We start from the raw sequence: 19,926 nt of genomic DNA on the forward strand, positions 1-19,926 counted from the left end.
TTTCCACGGCTGGCTTCAGACTTTCTGGTGGCCCGGGCCACGGCTTGCATTGCCTGGGGTGGACGGACTTGTCGAGATTGATTGATCGCAGGTGATAAATGGGTTACTATCGGACGATAAAGCAGACCAAGTAGCCAATCAGAGACGCAGAATCACGCCCCGCAGCGGGCGGCTCGGGTTGCGCCCGCGGAGAAAGACACCTCGGGGTGCCCTCCCTCCTCCCTCCATTAGGTATCATGGCGCTCTTACAAATACCGTGGTCTTCATGACACTCATGACTGAAACCGCGTGCGAATGAGGGACCAGGGGGGGTGTGTGTGGTGCGTGGGGAGACAGGATGTCAAGGGTTGTCTTGTTTTCTTCATTCCCCTAGGAGGAGAGAAAACGTCCCAATGCGCCTGTGGCAACAAGTAGGTCCATTACACTAGGTCATCAGGTCCATGTATCCGTAGTGTATATACATACGTATGCGCCGTTTGCCCTGATAACACAGATAAGCGCAAGTTTAGCTATTTGACTGGTCTCGACGGCGCTTGATTGCCACAACGCCACTTGCCGATATCTAGTATACCTAGCCATGATATACCACCGCCAACGCAGTACATGAGATAACTACGTAGATACGTATGCCTCCACATGTTCCAGTTCGGCCGTTGCCAACACTTTGGCGCAGGCATATGGATAGATGCTCGTCACAACACATGGCGGGGCAGGTTGGGTCTGCTCCCGGTTCGCCGTGGCGAAGACCTGGCCCTGCGTCTGATTGTTTCTGAAACCGGAGGGGAGGAGGGAGAGAGAGAGAGAGAGTCACGACTTTTTCCAACATCAGACCACCGTAAGGCGAACCGAACCATATTAGCAATCGGAATCAGGCCCGCTGCACGCTGACAGAACCAGCAACACCCCTCCTCCATGTCACAACGTCGACTCGGAAAACCGCCTCGCGAACGGCTCGGGTCATTGCCACCTGGCGCCCTGGGCCCATGTCCTATCCTATACTAGCATGGCGTAGCATGGCACCGACGGCTCTTGAGACGGGGTCGTTTTGTTATTGTCGTCCTTCGTCTCGGCTTCTGGGGAGGCTCTTTTTTTTTTTTTCTTTTCTATTTTTAATACCTTGGTTTTATTTTGTTCGGGACTGTCGAGGCTTTCCAGAGTCCACCGTTCCCGACACAGCCCGTCAGCCTCGGGGTATCTATGACCGGCACTACCTTACTGTACAGTTACATTTTTGTATAGTATACACAGGGGAGGGACGTCGACATGTTGCTTCGTCACGCCGCCCGTCTCACACCGAAGAAGTAGTTGCCGACCTTCTCGCCGCCCTTGACCTCCCTCCACCCCAGCCCGGGCACGTAGGCGACGCCGACGATGCGGGGCATCTCCCATCCCTTGCCCATGAACATGCCCCGGAGCTCGTTGGCGTTGATGTATTTGCGCCAGTCGTGCGTCCCCTTGGGCACGATGCCGAGCACGTCCTCGGCAATCAGGTTCGTCGTGAACCAGCTCACCCACGTGCGCGCGATGGTGCTCCCGACGAGCCACCCGCCGGGCCGGACGAATGGCGCGCACCTGTCGAGGAACTCGGCGGGCGACTCGACGTGCTCGACGACCTCGAACACGGAGACGACGTCGTACCGGTCCGCGGGCGCTGCGGGCACGGCAAGCGTCTCGATCGTGGCTGCGCGGTATTCCAGCTTGCCCCTCAGGGCGGGGTCGCGGCGGGCGTGCGCCTTGGCGATGGCGAGGACGCCGGGCGTCGGATCGATGGCGGTCACGGCGGTGGTGTCGGGGAGGCGGGCGGCGCTCTCGGCGAAGATGCCGCCGCCGCAGCCGACGTCGAGGAAGCGGGCGGGCGTGGCGGGAGCATCGGGCTGACTGGCAAGGCAGTCGCGGATGAAGGTGTGCCGGAGCGGGTTCATCAGGTGCAGCAGGCGAGAGGAGCCGTGGGGGTCCCACCAGTCGGCGGCAAGGGCGTTGAAGTGCTCGACCTCATCGGGGGAGACGGAAGAGAATGTCGAGTTCTGACGGCGGGCGGGCACCGTCCTGAGCAGCGGCGTCGCGACCGCGCCCGAGGTCTGACGGGCTAATAGACCGGTGGTCGTCCGCCGCAATGCGCGCAGCAGAGCGGCTGTCGCCGGGCGAGAAGGTGCCATGGCGATTGTGTATCGTGGAGTGCTGGGAAGGTGGGTGTAAAAGGACTCGGAATCCTTAGCCAGGGGGGGGGAGAAAAGCTGATGACAAAGCAAGGTCATGCGATTTGGAGAAATTGGAGATTCGGCAGCGACCTCGAACTCGGCACTGTTACCGACCGTCAACCGTCAGTGCACGCACGCATCCCATCCTGGGCCTCTTCCACATACCTACATTGTGTTGATTACGTAGGTATCCGCTGAAAATCATCAAAGAGGTGGTTTACATAAGGAAAAGGAAACGGGGCCGCGCGGGAGTGTTTGTCAGCGTCAGTAATCCCCCTGGTGCCTACCTGGGTACCTATCCTCGGAATCATGGCATTGACCAATGAGATGAACGAGCTTCCCGTGAGCGCGGACGGCTTATATAATCCACGCCCCACCAACCGCCGCCGCGTCGGGCTGAGCCGATTCGCATCTGAAAATTGCACCGTACGCCGACGCCCGGGGGGAGGGGAGCATGAGTCAACCAACAATGTGGCCGAGCGATCCTCGGGATGTTTGTCGTTGACGACATTTGGACGATTCCTCACGTACCTTACCACCATCGCATTTATAGCCGACCCATCACGCATCAGCACCATTTCTCTCCCTCTTATACTTGTACGAGAAAAAGAGGAAACGTTGTGACAGAGACCGGTAGGAAATCTTACCTAGTTTAGGTACTTTGACATCCTATCCCCGGCATCATACCAGATCCAGACCCAGACCCGGATTCGGCCCAGAAAAAATTCCCCATCCATCAACCGCCATCGCCTTTTTTTTGTTTTGGCCCCTCTCCGCCTCGGCCGGCCCTCGCGTTGATCAAACCAACCCCCTGGTGTAGCGCACGCAGCAAGCAGCATCAGCAACTCCATCGCGTCGACCCCTCCCCCGCCAGTGCCACCCCCCACCTCAGTCACCACCTTCGCCGACGAACCTTTAACCTCACCTCGCCAACTCCCACTCCTCCTCAGTCCATACGCCCGCTTCATACTCGCTCGCTCTCTCTCCCCCCAATCCCCCGAAACACAGCCGCAATCATGCCTTCCTCAACAATAGACCAGTCCAAGTTCGACTCCATCCCGGACGCCATTGAGGCATTCCGTAAGTCCCGATCCCGTGTACCCCGGCGAGCGAGCCGCTTCGCGCTCTGCCCGCCAATCGATGCCCCCCGCCCGCCCGCGCCCGCGCGCGAGAGAGACAGACGAACCATTACAATTTCCCCCCCTCTAGCAGAGCCAATCATGAAACTGACCATCCATGTCTCCCCCAAGGCAACGGCGAGTTCCTCGTCGTCCTCGACGACCCCTCGCGCGAGAACGAGGCCGACCTCATCATCGCCGCCGACGCCCTGACGACGGCCCAGATGGCCTTCATGGTCCGCCACTCGTCCGGCTACGTCTGCGCCCCGCTCGCCCCCGCCCTCCTCGACCGCCTCGCCCTCCCGCCCATGGTCGCCGCCAACGAGGACCCCCGCGGCACCGCCTACGCCGTCTCCGTCGACGCCGCCGACCCCGCCGTCACCACCGGCATCTCCGCCCACGACCGCGCCCTCACCTGCCGCGCCCTCGCCGACCCCCGATCCCGCCCCGCCGACTTCCGCCGCCTGAGTCCGCGCCTCTTCCGACCTTGTTACATAGAGCCTTTCAAACTAGAGGCTGACCTGGTCGCCATTTGGCTGCAGCTGTCAGTAAAAGGTTACCAAAAGGCCAGGGACCTGCGGCGCCGCCCGGCGGCGTCCGCGAGCGCCCCGGCCACACCGAGGCCGCCGTCGACCTGTGCCGCCTCGCCGGCAAGCCCGAGGCCGCCGCCATCTGCGAGCTCGTCGACGACGGCCGCCCCGTCGACGGCGCCGCCCTCCACGAGGACGCCGGCATGATGCACGGCGAGCAGTGCATCGACTTTGCCCGCCGCTTCGGCCTCAAGGTCTGCACCATTGCCGACCTCGTCGCCTACCTCGAGAAGACGGAGGGCAAGCTGGCCGTCAATGGGTCGTCGTGAGGGGCGGCCGAGAGAAGGCGGGAGAGAGAGAAAGACAGAGGAAGACAGAGAGAGATACACGGAGAGGGCGATGAACGATGGGTGGTACTGGCTTTTCAAGGTTACAGTGCTCGAAAATGGCACCCCGGCAGAAGGCAACGGAAGGTCTCATTGTCGTTATATACGTTATATATCCATGGATATGAGCGCGGGTCACCAAAAGAAGTAAAAGAAAAAGAAATTGGGCGCTTGGGCTCTTTTTTCTTTTTTGCCTTTTTTTTCCCCATCTCGAATAAGAGAGGCAGACAAAACAGACAGACAGACAGAGAGAGAGAGAGAGAGGGAGGGAGGGAGAAAGGATATTCGTTACATATCCGCCTACTTTCCGCCTCATCGTCGATGCATCTCCGGGTCTTGAGGAGGTAAACCAACCTGCTTGGCAGGAGCAATTCAACCCGGGAGAAACAAAAGTTTTATTTTATTATATTGTTTGTAATACTCGGCTGGTGAACGGGGCCCGGTTTTCTGCTCGGATGAACATTATAGGAATGGGACGCTGTTCGAAGCAATATGGCAGAAGGGGGGGTGAAGGAGTTCATGGAGCATCCCATCCGTATCTGAGCCTCGTCCTCCTCCCCCACGTCTGCACCACCGAACACGCCATCACCCGCGTGCCCAAAAAAGACAAGTGCAGGTTATCACACGCCACCGAGGCCAGTCTAGCGTCGTCGCCCTTTGGTATATCCGAAATAAGCTCACGCAAACATGAGCTCGTGGGCGTGGCGCTGGCACAGTTGGGTCATGTTACCTTGTTTTTCCTTTTTTTTTCTTTTTTTTTTTCTTTTGGAGTTGAGACAGTAGACATCGTCATCCACCCTCCCCCCCCCCAATGTTCAGTTGAGAGACAACCAGTCGACGTGATAACAGTCTTCCCCCCTTGCATAGCAAAACGGCTTGTGCCCCGTATCCTATGGTTTCCCCCCCCCCCCAATGCCATACCTCGCCCCTTTGTGGGAGGTCTACGCGAGGGGAGGGGGGGTCTGGCCATACACACCCCTCCCCGTGATGAACGAGTCAATGCAATGTCTTGGAGTCTTTTCCGACTAAACAATACACACGTTGGGCCTCGGGCGATGATCGGATTCTCTCAATTTGTTGCTCCTAAAACCCCTTGCTATACATCGGCGATAGGTTTTTGTTTTTGTTTTTCCCCAAAGGGCCAACCGATCAGACGCCGACGATGCGTCGGTATGCTACCAGGACTCGCCGACTTCGCCATACAGGCAAGCCGCTTCCCCCTCCCATCTCAAACACGCGGACAAGTGCCTACTGCTTCTCATCCTCCCTGATCCATTCGCCTAGGTCACCCTCGGTGCTATATGTCGCGTTGGCCACTTGGCCGCCAGCCTTGCGGTCCCAGCCCCAGATGGCGGCGTACTGGGGCTCCAGCTCGCCGTACAGCATCTGGACGACGTACTTGCCAATGACGGGGAAGAACTTCCAGCCGTGGAAGGAGCCGCCGGTTGCGATGAAGAGATGCCTGCATTGAGAGTGGGGGGTGATGAGGAAATCGTGCTCAGGCGTCGTCGTGTCCCTGGCGTGCGCGCGTGGTGTTAGTCAAGACGTGCCGAGACTCCGTGGTCACTACGTCCTGGGCGCGACGATGGCACTCACCAGCAGATTCGGTACTTGTCAATCGTCCTCCCCTCCATCTCATCTCCGTACAGGCCTTTGAGGGTTTCGTAGGCCCGGTCCTTCAGATGACGGGGAATGTGCTCCTCGGTTGTCCACTCAGTAAGGTGGGGGACCGTGGGTGCTAAAGACATGGTGGTGCCGGTAGGGGCGTGGAACTGGTTGTACGAGAAGGCCATGTCACAGTTGAACTTGAGTGTGCCGTCCGGTGTCATTGACATGGACTCGCCTGTCGTCGTCAGTGCCTGCCTCTCTTTAACAGAGCAAGCCATCAAGTTTGGCTTACCTTTGACTGAGGGCAGGGTGTTCTTGAGGGCGGGGATGCCCCTGAACTTGTCCTTTTGGTCCCCTTCAGCCTTAAGGGTGAAGCTGACGGCGCCGGTGGCGGCCAGTCTGTGAGCGGCGTGTATGTCTTTCCGTTCAGGGGCACTCTCGGCGAGCAGGGCAGCGGTACGGGCACCGGTGCAGAGCACAACCGTGCCGTTCAGCTCGTCGCCGTTGCCCAGCCTGACGCCCGTGCATCCGCCGGCGGTGTCGAACAGCAAGGTGGTGACCTCGCCGACCACGAGGGTCGCTCCGGCATTGACTACATGCTGACGAACGGCTTCGAGAGAGTCGGCGGCGTCAACCCAGCCGCAGTTGGGGTTATACCTGACGCGGTCAAGCCCCTGAAAGTCGGTCGTGGCGAAAGCAGGCCACGCAGTTCGCACCTTGTCGGGAGCCATCCAGGTGGCTCCGGATTCGTGACCGAGACTGCGATGCGTACTCTGGGCCTTTTCGTTGTGGCTGCCAGGGTCCGCACGAAGCACGCCGACCTCATGGTAAAAGTCTTTGAAGAGGCCATCGGTTCTCCAATGGTTCATAGCCTCTATGGCCAAGGGCGCGTAGGACATGTTTGGATAGTCATCTCTCAGGATCTTGGAAATGTCATGAGAGGCGGCCTTGGGGTTGGAGAACTCTGTAGGGTCAATGAGGATGATGGTGCAATCGGGATGACGGGCGAGCAGCCAGAGGACGGTCGACAAGCCAAAGACGCCGCCGCCAACGATGATGAAGGCCTTGGTTTTGGCGTTGCTAGATTCAACGAGAGTGAGGTGCTGCGACTGAGCCATTGTGTATCTGCGATGCGCCCGAGTCCGAAAGCTGCTGCTGCTTTTGATTGTCCGAACAGCACCTCACATGTCAAGGGCGGGAATTGAGTCTTATATAGACGAAAGGCCAGCAGCATCTTGAACCGTCGGATGGAGTACCTAGGCTTACTGTCGTTGGGAAACACTAGAAAGTACTCAAGGGTAATGCGTCGACAAGGTCCCTTCCCTTGGCCGAGACACATCGCCCTTCGTCCGAATAGCCAACATCAAGCCGGGTTTGGGTGTCTACTCGTGATACATACAAGCGACCGAAATAGAGGTGCTTCCTGCAAATCTTGTCGTCATCATGTAAGCCAGATGGCAGTGGCCCCGAGGCTGGACCGTTGACGATGGAGAGACTCTGCATGTGCGGCCGGAAGAAAGATGCCGGGGTTTGCCCCGTTCGTTTATGAGAGAAGCACGCAGCAGCAGGCCGAATTAGACTTGGTTAGCTCCCGTAAGGATGGTGTGCCCATCCGGCCATACCTATTCTGGTTGGCATCCATTGTAAACTGGAGGATTGCCGGCAGGCAATTAGGTTGGCAGTTGGGTGATGCAACATGACCTGTCAAGTGTGTTGTGCTGGGGTGGTTGTTGGAGCTGCGGCTGTCTATGACAAAGGGGGGGAGGGTGGTTGTGTACACGAATAAAGCGGTCATCAATCGGGAGTTTGATCAGCTCAGTCGATGACAGGGGAACGATCTGCGCTGCAGGTTCGCATTTGCATTCGAAAGGTTGCCACCGCCCATGTCGTTGGAACAGAACAGGGGGTATCGCCATTTGGAGTTTTGGACCGGCTTTCTGGAGTGGCCTGACTGGATTAGTTGCATACCACACGGTTTAGGTACGGATACAAAGAAAAGAAAAGAAAAGAAAATAGAATTCAGAAAAGGAAAGACACTCTGGACACTGTAGAGCCCACGACCACAGAGGCCATTAGTCCACCTACTTTACAGCAATCATGCAAGCATAAGGTAGTTTAATAGAACTTCTCACACAATCAAAATTAGATTGGCCACGGGCTTTTTACGCCCCCAATGAGTTCTTTTTAGTATTTTTCTCTAATTGTTTTTCCATTTGATAAGTGTAGGTACTGAGTCTACCTCATTGTTGTTAGTTAGTTGCCCCAGTCTGTTAGGACTTTTCTGTCAGTGCATTCGGATAACTGAGATACGTACCGACTCCTACGCCGCTTTGGCTGGTTCGGCCTTTAATCCGGGGAGCCAACCATGACCCCAGTGTTGCTGTTCGGCGGGTCTCTGCTTTGGGTGCCTTGGGTACCTGGGTCTAGGTATGTAGACACCTACTACCTACCTACGTTTGCCTGCCTAGGTGCCTTGTTCCCATGGCATTGTGTTTCTTCTATACCTTCCTTCGATTGTGTTGAGTATCGGGAATGATACTTGTTATACTGCGTTTTTCCGACGGTGTCAAAGTATATCTATGCGACTTTAAGAGGGATACGTACCTAAGTCGTCTACCTACATAGGTACGTACCTCAGTATCAGTCAAAAGTATCCGTACCCCATACCTAGCTATAAAACCTCGTGTCAGGTAAAGATGGCTATGCATCGTCGATTACCTCAGCGAGAGATTCTTGTGCATATCCGGCACGAATCAGGCCAGTGAGATGGTCTCGACGTACGTGGGTCACAGTTCCCCACTACCTGTTTGGGGTTTTTTTTTTCCCTTATATCGTACCAGGCAGTGGGTGGGTTAGCTGGCGTTCTTTCCTCAGTATCCGTACGGAGTAGACTTATATGCTAGGCCTCCTCCAACAGGACGTGAGATTGGCACCTGATACCTTGGTTGAAGCCGGCCATTTACCATGTCCATACATCCATCCCCAAGCAGTCCATGCCGAAAGCGAATCCCCCCGCGTCTTGGAACTACAAAGAAAGAAAGAAAGAAAAAAAAAAACCTACTTCTCTCTGGCCATGTCCCGGCGCAACCCCCGATTCACTTCTTTTGGGAAGGGTTTACCCATGTTGGTCGCCTTACGGACACAAAACACCAGGGCAGGTACGGAACGGACGCGAGTCCAGTCTGAATCAGATGACTTGACCTGAACGAATGAGCGAGCCCCCAGCGGGAGGGCGTTGCGATAACAGCCTTGTAACGCGCAAGGTAGCCGGAACGGTCACCAAGATACACCCCTTCGGCCGATAAGCCCTCTTCCGGCAAATGCGCCCGTTCGTCTGACCCTTCAGGCTCTCACGCACAGGCAGGTATCGGCCGCTCATCGACATGTCTCCAACACCGCCGCCACCCCCTCCCCCCCCCGATCTGCTCTCTTGCTTGTATCCCGTTGCCGACATTGGTAACGACCAACGGGAATCCTCCGAGGCTGCTGCTGCAAGCACACAAATATCCCTGTTGGAAGTTGTGATTTCTGCATCTCAAGGGGGGGGGGGGGGGGATTGCTTGTGGCTTCAGTGTGGGGCCGGAGAGCGGAGGGGGGCCGGAGGGAGGGGGATAGGGCAGGATTTATTCCTTGCTCGACCAGTCTGCGGAGATCGGACTATGGTCCGATTGCAGTGGCTCTGGGGGGAACATCTATTAGGCTATGAGGATACTGCATACGGACGTACTTGGCAATATTGATAGCCCTCCGCTTGGGAACCTGCAGGTCCAGTGTCCATGCACTGACGCCCGCGGCGAAACCTTCCAAAATCAATTGATACTTTTAGGTGAGATGCGATGGGTAGATAACATGGCGAGTCGGTTCTGGCCCGATTTCAGCTCGACATGCCACTCGTTATATCTGCGTGCAGACGGCACGACTAGGTAGTTGATCATGTCCCCCCGGACATGACATTAGCAGCCTGCAGGAATCGGGCCTTCTCGTCCATCAATCAGCACCACCGGAACATTTCCTTCGACAGCTATTTTCTACCTTCTTTTCCCCGTCTTATAACAGATCAAGATGCACAGTGGCTATTTGTTTGCTTCAACAAGTCATTATTCAGCACCCAATCGTGGGGACTCCCGCTACTTCGTTTCTCATACCCTCATGACCGCCCGTGCCTTCTTTTACGCCGACTTCAAAGTCTGCCCCTCTATCCCCATACCAAATAAACCCATGGCCCACCCCATCACCTCATCCAAGACGGGTATAACAGGCAGCATGCCCCGACTTGGCAAAAACCAGACCAGAGAGATAGAAAAACATAAAAACACACCGCCGGTCCCTTGTCGACGGTGAGAGAGATGGTGATACAATGTGCCAACCCAACGCCTTACAACGCTCAACCCACGTGCCCCAAGCCGACTAGGGAGGGGGGGGGGGGGCTAAAACCGCTTGAAAATGATCAAAGTGGCGCAAGAGAAAGTCGTGTCAACGCCCCGGTTACAGTCCAATCCTATGTTCCATTAAACGCGATGCTACCTCCGGGGCACGGGCAAAGCCAACGGTTGGTCGTGCTTGACATTCGCCTGGTGTCGAACTAGTTGGTCTTTCCTCGCAAATCCGTCCTTGTTAGGACACCCGGGTAACATGCACTTGTGCGGTTTGGAGTGTTTCTGCAAGTGTTGCCTGTCGTCGTTATTAGCATGGAGTCTCGACAAGTGGCAGGTATTGCTATTACCTGTACATGCAGTTGCGGTAGAAGATCTTGGGTCCCCCCTTGTGATCTTGACCTCCCTTTTGGCATGTTTGCCAATGAGGGCAGATGTAATGACCTTTTCCTCTGTGCCTTAAAGAGTCCATGTCTACATTGGCGCCTGCTCTTACGCCTTCTGTGCTGTCGTCGCCCAGCATTGTGTCGTCGTCAACATCATCAACATCTTCTTCGTCATCACCTTCTCGCGGTGAGTCGGGGGTGGTTGAGCGATGGTATCGGTCAGACTGGCGGTACGTATGTGAGCCATCCGACATGGACGCTTGTGATGTAACTGCGGAGAAAACGGCCCCAGACGACGATGCCGAATAGGAAAAGGAGGACCTGGAGCTCGATTCCGAGAAGAAAGTCTGATGGCCGGGTTCTGAGGCGCGCTTTTCTTGGGCGGGAGAGGCGCGTTCCCTGATGCTCTTCAGGGTGGCCGCGTTGGTGTCGACGGCTTCCTTCATGCTCCTGGGTCCGATGTCAGCAACTGGGAGACGCTGAAATGGCGGGTCTAAACAAACCTGAGCATCTTACGCCTCTTCGTATGGAACTCAAGGATGCCCATGTCATTAAACCCATTGGCACGGTAGGCCTGATCGACAATGTTGTGCCCCGTCGAGTTCAAGCGTTCCTCGTGCAGAAGCTCGTCGGTAAAGTTTTTGTACAATACTTCGGTGATGTGGACGAGAACATCACTGAAGTATGCTAGTGCACCTTCCTTGGGATTTTGTTTCGGCAGCGTCCTATCGCAGTTGGCATATGCCTTGCTGAGCATCTTGCGGACCTCGGCCTCTTGATCGACTGATCCCTCGGGATTTAGCAGCGAGTTGATCTTGAGCGACATGACGAGCAGAACAGAAAGCTGGACGCATAACACCGTGCTGGATGGCTCTACAAATTCCGCAAAACGGGACGCGAAGGGTCTGGAGCGGTGGCAGGCCGAATGGATTGCGAGGGCGTTTGTTGCCCAGATCGAGTACAAGAGCGGGAGCCGAAAAATGGCAGGCAGATGGCAGAACGGCCGTACAGTTAGTTCTCTAGAGACGACGTCGAAACGCTCCAAGTGGGTCGTTGAAGAGGGAAGGAAACGTCCCGGTGTAATCCAGGCCAGAAAACATGTACAATGAATCAAGAGGCAGAAAGCGAGGCGACGGGATGGGCGCTGGTGAATCTAGAGAGTTTGCAAGGACAAGAGGAGTCCTGGTCATAACTCAATAAAGAGGATATGACTTGGGCAAGGGGAAAGAAGAAGATGGAGACAGGTGGAGAGGGCGTTGACTTTGAACGAGGTGACGGGAAAAGAGAAAAGAGATAAGACTCCAGGAGGCGAGGAATGGCGGAGGGGCCAAGTCAAGGCAGTCGTGGTAGTGGGAAGGCCAGGACAGGTCAGTCGGGTCCGGTATCCGTAGGTAGCAAGAGTCTGATGGAGATGAATGGAGACGCGAGGGGACGGGAGGGGGAGACGGCCGACACCCAGAGGATTAGGTATGTGAGGTATGTGTAGCATGTACGGTGCACCCAATGTAGGTAGGTACCTATTTCTTTCCTAGGTAGTAGTGGACGGGAGAGGGGCAACGACTTGAAGGGGGGGGGGGGTCACGAATGGAACGGCGCGTTGGTATCGTAGCGTATCGGTGCTGGTGTTGTGGATCCGGCGCAGACTGCGTACCTGAGGGAGGTATGGGAAAGGGGACAGGATGGAAAGCGAGGAAACGCGAGACAGAGCAGAGAAGGGGGGAGAGAGACATGGAGAGTGGTAAGTCGCAGACGTGGATGCAGATGCAAACGCGGTCTCAGGCGTAGTGCCAGTCCCTTGCCTCTTTACGCCCGTATCATGGTGCAGATGGGCAAGGCCAAGAAATCAGAAGGAGAGAGAGGTTCGAGAAAATCAGGACAAGGGACAGAATGAGATGGACAGCCGGGGGGGTGGGGGGAGGGGTGGGAGGAGAAGGAGCAGAAAGAGAGGCAAAGCAGGCCTGCCAGGCATGGTGAGGCAATGAGGGCCTGGTTGGCTTTCTGCATGTTCCATTTCCCGCATATGGAGGATGGAGGGGGGCAAGCCAATTAAATGTTATCTGTTGGGTTCGCGAGGATAGATTAGCAGACCGAATGTAAGCAAAGAGACGAAAGAGGGAATGATGGGGTGGGTGTGCGGCAGGAAGAAGAAAGCGTGCGGTTTGAGAAAAGTCGGCCAAGGCCTAGAACATGGCCGATTCCCATGGACAAAAGAACAGCCAGCAGGTGAGAAGCAGCCGAGGGTGTGTGTGTGTGTGTGTGTGGTCAAAAGTGGTAGGAGGTGGAGGAGGAGGAAAGGACGAGGGTCAAGAGTCGACGGAGTGACGGAGGAGTGCCGACGGCTCACAGACATCGTTTACCGGGCGAGCAAGGCAGGTTAAGCGGGTCGCACCTCGAGGAGAGTGTCACCCGCTTTCCCAGCCTAGCCATCGAACGTTGAATTCGGAATCAGGCCTTTAAGCGGCAAATGCTCACAGCAGTAACCCAAAAATGTCTTGAGACCGCGGTAGCTGCATTCTTCAGTTATGGTAGACACAGAAAGTGTTCGACGGCACAAAGGTGCTTCATACTATGTGGACGCTAGTGGAGAGGGTCGCGCCTCCGTAACCCAGAACAGTACAGTGGAATGGACTCTGGAATCACGAGGTGGAGATAGTCCGTCTGTTACTAAAACGCAAAGGAATTACGCTAAAAGTTTAGTAGAGCCGCCAACATAAAGGTTGATCTGAAATAGTGTAACCACGAAGCACTAACATGTCGTCGATCGTGTATTCGACACCCACCCCAACCGAGAAGGTCAGCTCGCCTGGATGGCATCAATGCCTCTCAACGCAATGCGAATTGCAGAGGCCCGGAGGGGGGGGGGGGAGGGGGGCGGGTGGACAAGGCAGGCAGGCAGGCACACAGGTAAGGGCAGGCCTTGGGGGAATCGTGAAGGCGTGGAAGGCAGCAGAGGTATCCCTAGTGTAACTGTGTACGAATAGGCGCGCGGGCAATATGCCATGCAGTGCCGCAGTCAGCAGCAGCCGAGCATCAAGGTAAGGGCAACAAGCGGTGTCGGAACCCTGGGAGGGGGGGGAATGCCGCTACAGAGGCGCTATCTAAGCCTGGGCGCTGCCAGCTGGAGTGTCAGAGCATGCATAGCACGGTCTGCCAATTGCATTGGAGGTGCGAAACGGCGTGTTGGACAGGATGATTGTTGGTGGCGGGTATTGCCCGTGGGCCGGGTACAGGTAGGGGGTTACTGTTGGATCTTGATGTTGATGGCCCTCTTTTTTTTTTTACCTCTCTCTCTCGATCAACAGAGGTGTCCTTGCGCGTGCTTGTTGTTGTTGTCCGGGGTAGTGAGATTCAACATTGGTTTGGTCCCAGTATCCGTAGATCTGGCACGTATCTAATTACTACCTAGGAAACCAAGTACCTAACACTCAGCAATGGCAGGTGGAGATCCATACACGGCTGAGTCTCGCTGCAAAGGATTAATTAATCGATTTGAGGCCGGAAAACAGCAAAGTAGGTAGGGTAAGAAAATGCGAGAAGGTCGGTCAGTCAATGAGCCCGGAAGACGGAAATACGGATTTTAGAGAGCTGGTGAACTGCAAAAAGACCCCTTGGAGCTTGGCGCAGGTCGACGAGGACACGATGCAGGCGAACTTCAAAAGGGAATGGCACCAAGGCATGGTGCTGTAGGCGTTGGTAGCGGGGAAAGAAGGGAAATGAAGTTGGAGTTTGGGAGTCCAGAGTCGGGAGTCGGGATATGAGACATTCGTGTGTGTGTGTGTGTGTGTGTCTCTCTCTCTCTCTCTCTCTCTACGCAGTATCCTTACATAGGTACGGATATTTCGTACCTGTAGTAGGACAAGGCTAGTGGGGAGGGGGGCTGAAGTGGAGCATGCATGGAGCATGGGACCATGGGGGGGCAAGGTGAATTTAGCATACCTATTCCACTCGCAGAGATCGACAAACGAGGTCTTACCCATGTCGATTTTGCATGTCAGCTTCCTGTAGTGTAACTGCTATCTCCATGCTCTCTGAGCTCCTCTTGCCGTTCCTGTTCCCTCCTTCAATTTGAACAATTTGCCCATATTTCTTTTCCTTCCCGTCTCCTCCACCCCCTCCCCCACTCCCACCCCCCCCTATCCCTTGCCTTCCCTGCGTTTCCCTCTGTTGTGTCCGGTGAAAGCTAAACCCTTCGGATTTTGGAAGGTGTTTTCCCCCCCTCCCCATTCTCCTCCCCCCCTTGCCTTCCCCCTTCTCTTTCGTTTTGTCGTGAAAGCACCAAGACTAAAACCGGGCTTGTCTTTCGTCATATCTTCCTCACTCCATCTCGTTGCGCATTCAATGCATCGCCGAGTTTGCCACTCTCCTAGAATGGAGATGTTGAAATAAGCTCACACCCCCTCGAAAACCGCCCGCCTTTAGAGTTCGTCTGGCGCGGTATGCGCAAGGGCTAACACGACGCACCAAGAACCACTTTCACCCGAAGTTGCAGTCGCAGTCGTAGCTAGGTAGGTAGGTAGTCCGTCCAATCCTCACCGTTGCACCAGCAGTCGCGGCCGCCCCTCGCCCTCGCTCTCGCTCTCGCTATTGCCGTCCCCTCCTTTCTCCTTCCCCGTTTCTCGTTCCTCCCGCCTCTTGTCTCCTGCCACCAGTCAAGCTACCTAGGTAGCTCTCTCCCCCTCTCCCTCTCTTTCTCTCCTTCTCTCTCTGATCCCTTCCTACTTGCTGCTCCTTCCCTCGCATTCCCCTACTCTTACCCCACCCCTTCCGCTATCCGTACATACCTACCAGTACCTCTTTTTCTCGAGCCCATGTCCCAGTCATCGTAAGGGACTTTCGTTGTCGAGGTGAGAGCATGTCAAGTCTTCTTTTTCCCTCATTCCCTCCCCCAACCGTTCACGTCATACACACAGACTGTCCCGTATGCTCGTCGCATGCCTGACACCATCCAAGACAACGTCCAATATTACCTTCCCTCGTATTTTTGACATCTCATTCCATTTAAGGGAGGTACAGTCTGATTGCTCTCACTCGTCCATCCGATGGCCCTTGCTCTTCCTTGGACCTCCTTTCACTTCCGTCCACCCCGTCCACCCACACGTACACCTTCTCTCTCTCTGTCTCTGTCTCTGTCTCTGTCTCTGTCTCGGTGTCTCTCTCTGACTTGCCCGGCTTGCAGCAATAAAACTCCTCAAAAGCTCACGTCACCACTCGCAGCTGCGCTAAGGCAGAGACAACAGAAAAACAAATCAGCAAGGCGGCCTATCGCGGACCGTGCTGCGACGACAAAATCCCTCGTGCGACCACTGCCTCCATCCATTCTTCGTCTCATGCAGGCAAGACTCTCAAAAAATCAGGCCATCCGACGTGTAGCGGGAAGTCCCATTGGGCTGAAACTCTAACACACGGACTCGACCCAACCCAAGACATCACTGGCGCCCAGTCATCTGACAAAGGGGCTGCAGTAGTCCGCCCTTGTCTTTTCTTGTCTCGCTTCCTGGGCACTATCCGTTGATGCTGTCGAGACACCGTGTCGCTGCCGAAACGTCTGCCGCTACTGGTCGATCCTGGCCCTCCAGAATACCATACCTACCCACCGCTTCGCTACCTCGAACCATTAAGCCTTATCTTTGTCGGCTTAGCTTTGGACAAGACAGCGCCCATTGCTCGGGGAGGGGGGAAAGAGGGGGGCACGCCCAAGTCACCTCGCCTAGTTCATCATCCTCGCCGTCCAGACACGTGTGTACACGCCATCGCTTATCATCGTTGCATGCACGCCTTCACGGCTCTAGAATTTCTGCCCTGAATCAACGACAAGAACATCGAATTCTTCGCATCTATCCGCCTTCTCCTGTCAGATTATTCACTCGGCCCTTACTCCATACACTAAAATACGTATTCAAAGCTTCGCCAGCCAATCGTCTTCCTGAAGTAGGCTCTTCGCTTTGCTTGGTGCTGCCAGCCTGATCCGAGCCATCTCGCATAGCAAGAGACTCGCACTAAAGTCAGTCAGATTCATGATCCGAACGGTGTCTCTGACGCTGACATGCATTTTGGAGTGGGGTCGCGCCGTCATACTAAACTGAAGTAAATTAGAGGCCCCCGACATCTCGGCCCCCCCTCAAGTTTGCGGTGGTCGACGGCACTACAGGCGGTATCCGTGCCCGTGGGGCGCGTCGACATCCGTGCTCCATCACGTCGCTCCGGCTTATTCATCCTGTTATCTCATCCACCATACTCCTCCGTACACACACGTACCTGGTTTATCTACCTTGGCTGTCACTTGTCGCGTTGCGCATCGGCCACCACCCTCTCCCGCGTTTCCCCTCCCTCGGTTCCTCATCCTACCCGCCCACATCCACTGCCACGCACGCACGCACGCACACTACCTACAGCCCTGCCCCCGGACCTTTAGCGTGCGCGGCAAGACATCCTGAGTTTGGGTTGACAGTAGCGCGCACTCGTTGTTGGTCGTCGCTGCTAGTAAAGCTGCTGGCGGCCGGTGCCCCAGCGCACACCCGTGGTGCTCTTGGCCCCTTTCCTCTGGCTACCCAGTGTAGCGGTCTTGGTGCTGTTCTCTCCTTCAGCCCCATCCCCCATCTTGCCTCATCTGGCCCGACAACCTTACTGCTCCGCCGTCTCCGCTGCCGCTTCACCCTGCTCCCGGTCCCGGGTCGCATCCAACACCCCCTGCCCTGCTGCTCTGTCATATTCCTGGCCCCGAAACTGCTTTCTACGCCTTGAACCCCCCCCCCCCCCCTCTTTTTTCCGCCCATTCTCCACCACCATCTCTCCACTTGAATCTAGGTGCACGTACTCGCTCTCCCCGGGACATTGTCCACTTGTTTTGTCAGGGAGCCGGCGGCATTAGGCTCGTGTCTCCGTTCTTCTGGCGGCCAAGGTTCCGTACTCAGCACGGTCTTGATGCTCCACCCGGGCCCGATGGCATGTTGATGGCCCGGCTCGACATGAACAGTGCTGCAATCATGACGGCTAAGCACCCCCGTAAGAGAACCCTGGACTTTGACGAGGATCCCCCTCCAGTTCTCAATTCGACCGCTTCACTCTCCGCCCCGACAACTCCACCTTCATCTACGCCTACATCAACTCCCTCCTCTAGCAGTGACGACATCGACAACGACATCGTCCACCGAGACTACCAATTATGGAGCAAACCGACAGACTTGCCCTCATCTGCTGCCGACTCGAACCCGACGACACGTCGGCGTCGACTTTCAAGATCGCAAGTTGGCGACCGGCCCGCAGCATTCTCCCCGTCGTGTAAGTTCATTATTGACTCTTAACTTTGGTGGTACCCATGCTTGCTCGATCCCTTGCATGGATACCCACAAAATGAAGGTGGGAAAGAAGGGACAACGGAAGGGGCGAGTAGACACAGCACGTGGTTGGCAGTATGGCATGGCCGAGGCATCCAAAGCTGATAGACTTACATAGCACGTCGTGATGGCGTAGCCGCCTTCTCAGCACAAGTGCCCTTGTACGGTCCGCCCGTCTCCCCTCGCCCGTCGGCCAATCTTGTATTCGAAGCAATGCTGCCAGCCCCGGAATCTCGTTGTGTGGAAAACCTAGCCTTGTCGAACCCCTTTGACGACAACGCCGATGACGAAAATCGTCTGGTTTTGGGTCGACGCCCAATAGAGCGGGGCACCAAGGTTGATGGGTACATCAAGTTTCACAACGAGAAGAGAAAGCCGGCCAAGGAGTCAGGGATCGCTGTCTTTATGTACAAGGGAAGCGGACAAGAGCCTTCTCCTAGGTCGACCCTCGCCATGTACCTCTCTCCGCAGTACATGGGGGAAATGGGGCTACAAGACCAGGACGACAAGAGTCTGTTCGCGTTTTGTAAGTCCATGGCCATCACTCGGGTCCACACCTAATAACCGTCTACTAGACCTGAAGGCCTGGTGCCCAGGCAGGAGTGTTCTCGATAAAACCAACTGCTGGTTCGAAAACATTCCCCGAATGGCATCTCAGGACTCGTGTGTCAGATCTGCCATTTTGGCACTCGCTGGGACGTACGTGCTTGATTACCAGCCCAGAGAGAGGATTCGGCAGATTACCCAGAGCCACTACAAGAACGCCGTTATCCTATTGGGCATGGCATTACGTGAGGCTCGTAATCAGCTCCCCTCAGAAAGTGAAGCAGATTGCATGGTGGCTGCCATGGGCGTCCTCAACATGATTGACGTCGTGTCTCCCGAGCAGCGACGGCCACCAAACCGCGTCCCCCGCTGGTTGGAAGGCGCTCGTCTGGCGTGTAGAATTCTGGACGCAACGGAACCAGGGCACCGCTACTGGAAGCCCGTCAACATCCAACCCTCCGAGGCGCAGGCGGGAAATATGATTATTGCCGGCAGAGCAGCTATCCTGGCCCTTCCGATGGCTCCTCTCGACTTGGCTGCTACGGAAAACCGCCAGTTTGCGTGGCTATTGCAAGGATCGGAGCACGACGTCCACAGAGTTCATGGCGGGTGCGGCATGTCTCCAACACTACTGCATCGCTTTTCGCAGATCACACACATGAGCGCGTTTCTAGGTGCGGACCCTGAGGATAGCGAATTCGTCATCAAACCAGGTGCCGACAAGCTGCTTGAGGAACTGAGGAATTTGCATCAGTGGACCGATGGTTCCTCGTCTCAGCCAGGCAATTCCAGAGACAGCCTTCACCCCCGCGACTTGTTGGCCTCCATCAAACTGGACAAGCACGGGCTCATCATGGATAGGAGCTCCATGACGGAAGTCACAGCAGAGGCATGGCGCTTGGCGGCCGTCATCTACCTCCGCTGTCGTCTCGAGAGGCTCCCCCGTTGTCATCCAGATGTCCTCTTCCCGGTGACAGAGCTGGCGAAGTGCATCCGGATGATGCCAACGTCAGGTACCTTCTTCACCGCCCAGTCTCCCTTCTTCCCAGTCTTCCTTTTGGGTGTTGTGGCCATACACGAGGCGCACGTCCAGTGTGCCCTGAACTGGTTCCAGTCAGTCATTAGTACCAGCTGCCGCTCTGTAAGTCCAGTTCAGTCCAGTCCATCATTGCATATCCCTTGCCCAATCTAATCGACCCTTCGTTGCAGAGCGTGCCCCCGGCATTCCAGTCACTCAATCGGATTCGCGCATGGATGGCCCTCAACACCCGCGATGTCAACCGTTCCGAACTTCCCCGACGCATTTCGGAGCGGCACCCTTGGTGGGAGACGCTCGTCTCCCACATCGCTGCGACTGAAGGGACGTTGTGCTTGATTTAGGAGAGATAGGTCGGGGTCGAGGGACATGGTGATCGTTTTCTCAATGAGCCACGCTTTGTTCTTTCTT

The 19,926-nt window shown here is 55.9% G+C and overlaps 6 protein-coding genes across 6 annotated transcripts; 2 read left to right on the forward strand and 4 right to left on the reverse strand.

The window, feature by feature from the left end:
• Window positions 1-1,274: 1,274 nt before the first annotated feature.
• Window positions 1,275-2,156, reverse strand: GLRG_05366 (3-demethylubiquinone-9 3-O-methyltransferase; the record flags this gene model as incomplete). The annotated part of the gene is made up of 1 exon (XM_008096051.1): window positions 1,275-2,156. The coding sequence occupies one exon, from the start codon at window positions 2,154-2,156 to the stop codon at window positions 1,275-1,277; it is 882 nt and encodes a 293-aa protein (XP_008094242.1).
• Window positions 2,157-3,214: 1,058 nt separating this feature from the next.
• Window positions 3,215-4,175, forward strand: GLRG_05367 (3,4-dihydroxy-2-butanone 4-phosphate synthase; the record flags this gene model as incomplete). The annotated part of the gene is made up of 3 exons (XM_008096052.1): window positions 3,215-3,278; window positions 3,449-3,784; window positions 3,883-4,175. The coding sequence occupies 3 exons, from the start codon at window positions 3,215-3,217 to the stop codon at window positions 4,173-4,175; spliced, it is 693 nt and encodes a 230-aa protein (XP_008094243.1).
• Window positions 4,176-5,480: 1,305 nt separating this feature from the next.
• Window positions 5,481-6,958, reverse strand: GLRG_05368 (FAD dependent oxidoreductase; the record flags this gene model as incomplete). The annotated part of the gene is made up of 3 exons (XM_008096053.1): window positions 5,481-5,748; window positions 5,829-6,075; window positions 6,133-6,958. The coding sequence occupies 3 exons, from the start codon at window positions 6,956-6,958 to the stop codon at window positions 5,481-5,483; spliced, it is 1,341 nt and encodes a 446-aa protein (XP_008094244.1).
• A 2,069-nt stretch (window positions 6,959-9,027) lies between these two features.
• On the reverse strand, window positions 9,028-9,294 carry GLRG_05369 (uncharacterized protein; the record flags this gene model as incomplete). Its single annotated transcript, XM_008096054.1, has 1 exon — window positions 9,028-9,294. The coding sequence occupies one exon, from the start codon at window positions 9,292-9,294 to the stop codon at window positions 9,028-9,030; it is 267 nt and encodes an 88-aa protein (XP_008094245.1).
• Window positions 9,295-10,559: 1,265 nt separating this feature from the next.
• GLRG_05370 (uncharacterized protein) lies at window positions 10,560-11,425 on the reverse strand (the record flags this gene model as incomplete). The annotated part of the gene is made up of 2 exons (XM_008096055.1): window positions 10,560-11,049; window positions 11,103-11,425. 2 exons carry the CDS (start codon window positions 11,423-11,425, stop codon window positions 10,560-10,562), a joined length of 813 nt encoding a protein of 270 aa, XP_008094246.1.
• A 6,721-nt stretch (window positions 11,426-18,146) lies between these two features.
• On the forward strand, window positions 18,147-19,859 carry GLRG_05371 (uncharacterized protein; the record flags this gene model as incomplete). The annotated part of the gene is made up of 3 exons (XM_008096056.1): window positions 18,147-18,459; window positions 18,509-19,620; window positions 19,689-19,859. The coding sequence occupies 3 exons, from the start codon at window positions 18,147-18,149 to the stop codon at window positions 19,857-19,859; spliced, it is 1,596 nt and encodes a 531-aa protein (XP_008094247.1).
• Window positions 19,860-19,926: the final 67 nt, after the last annotated feature.

The sequence above is a fragment of the Colletotrichum graminicola genome (assembly GCF_000149035.1).
Source record: "Colletotrichum graminicola M1.001 genomic scaffold supercont1.18, whole genome shotgun sequence".
Classification (NCBI taxonomy): Eukaryota; Fungi; Ascomycota; class Sordariomycetes; order Glomerellales; family Glomerellaceae; genus Colletotrichum; species Colletotrichum graminicola.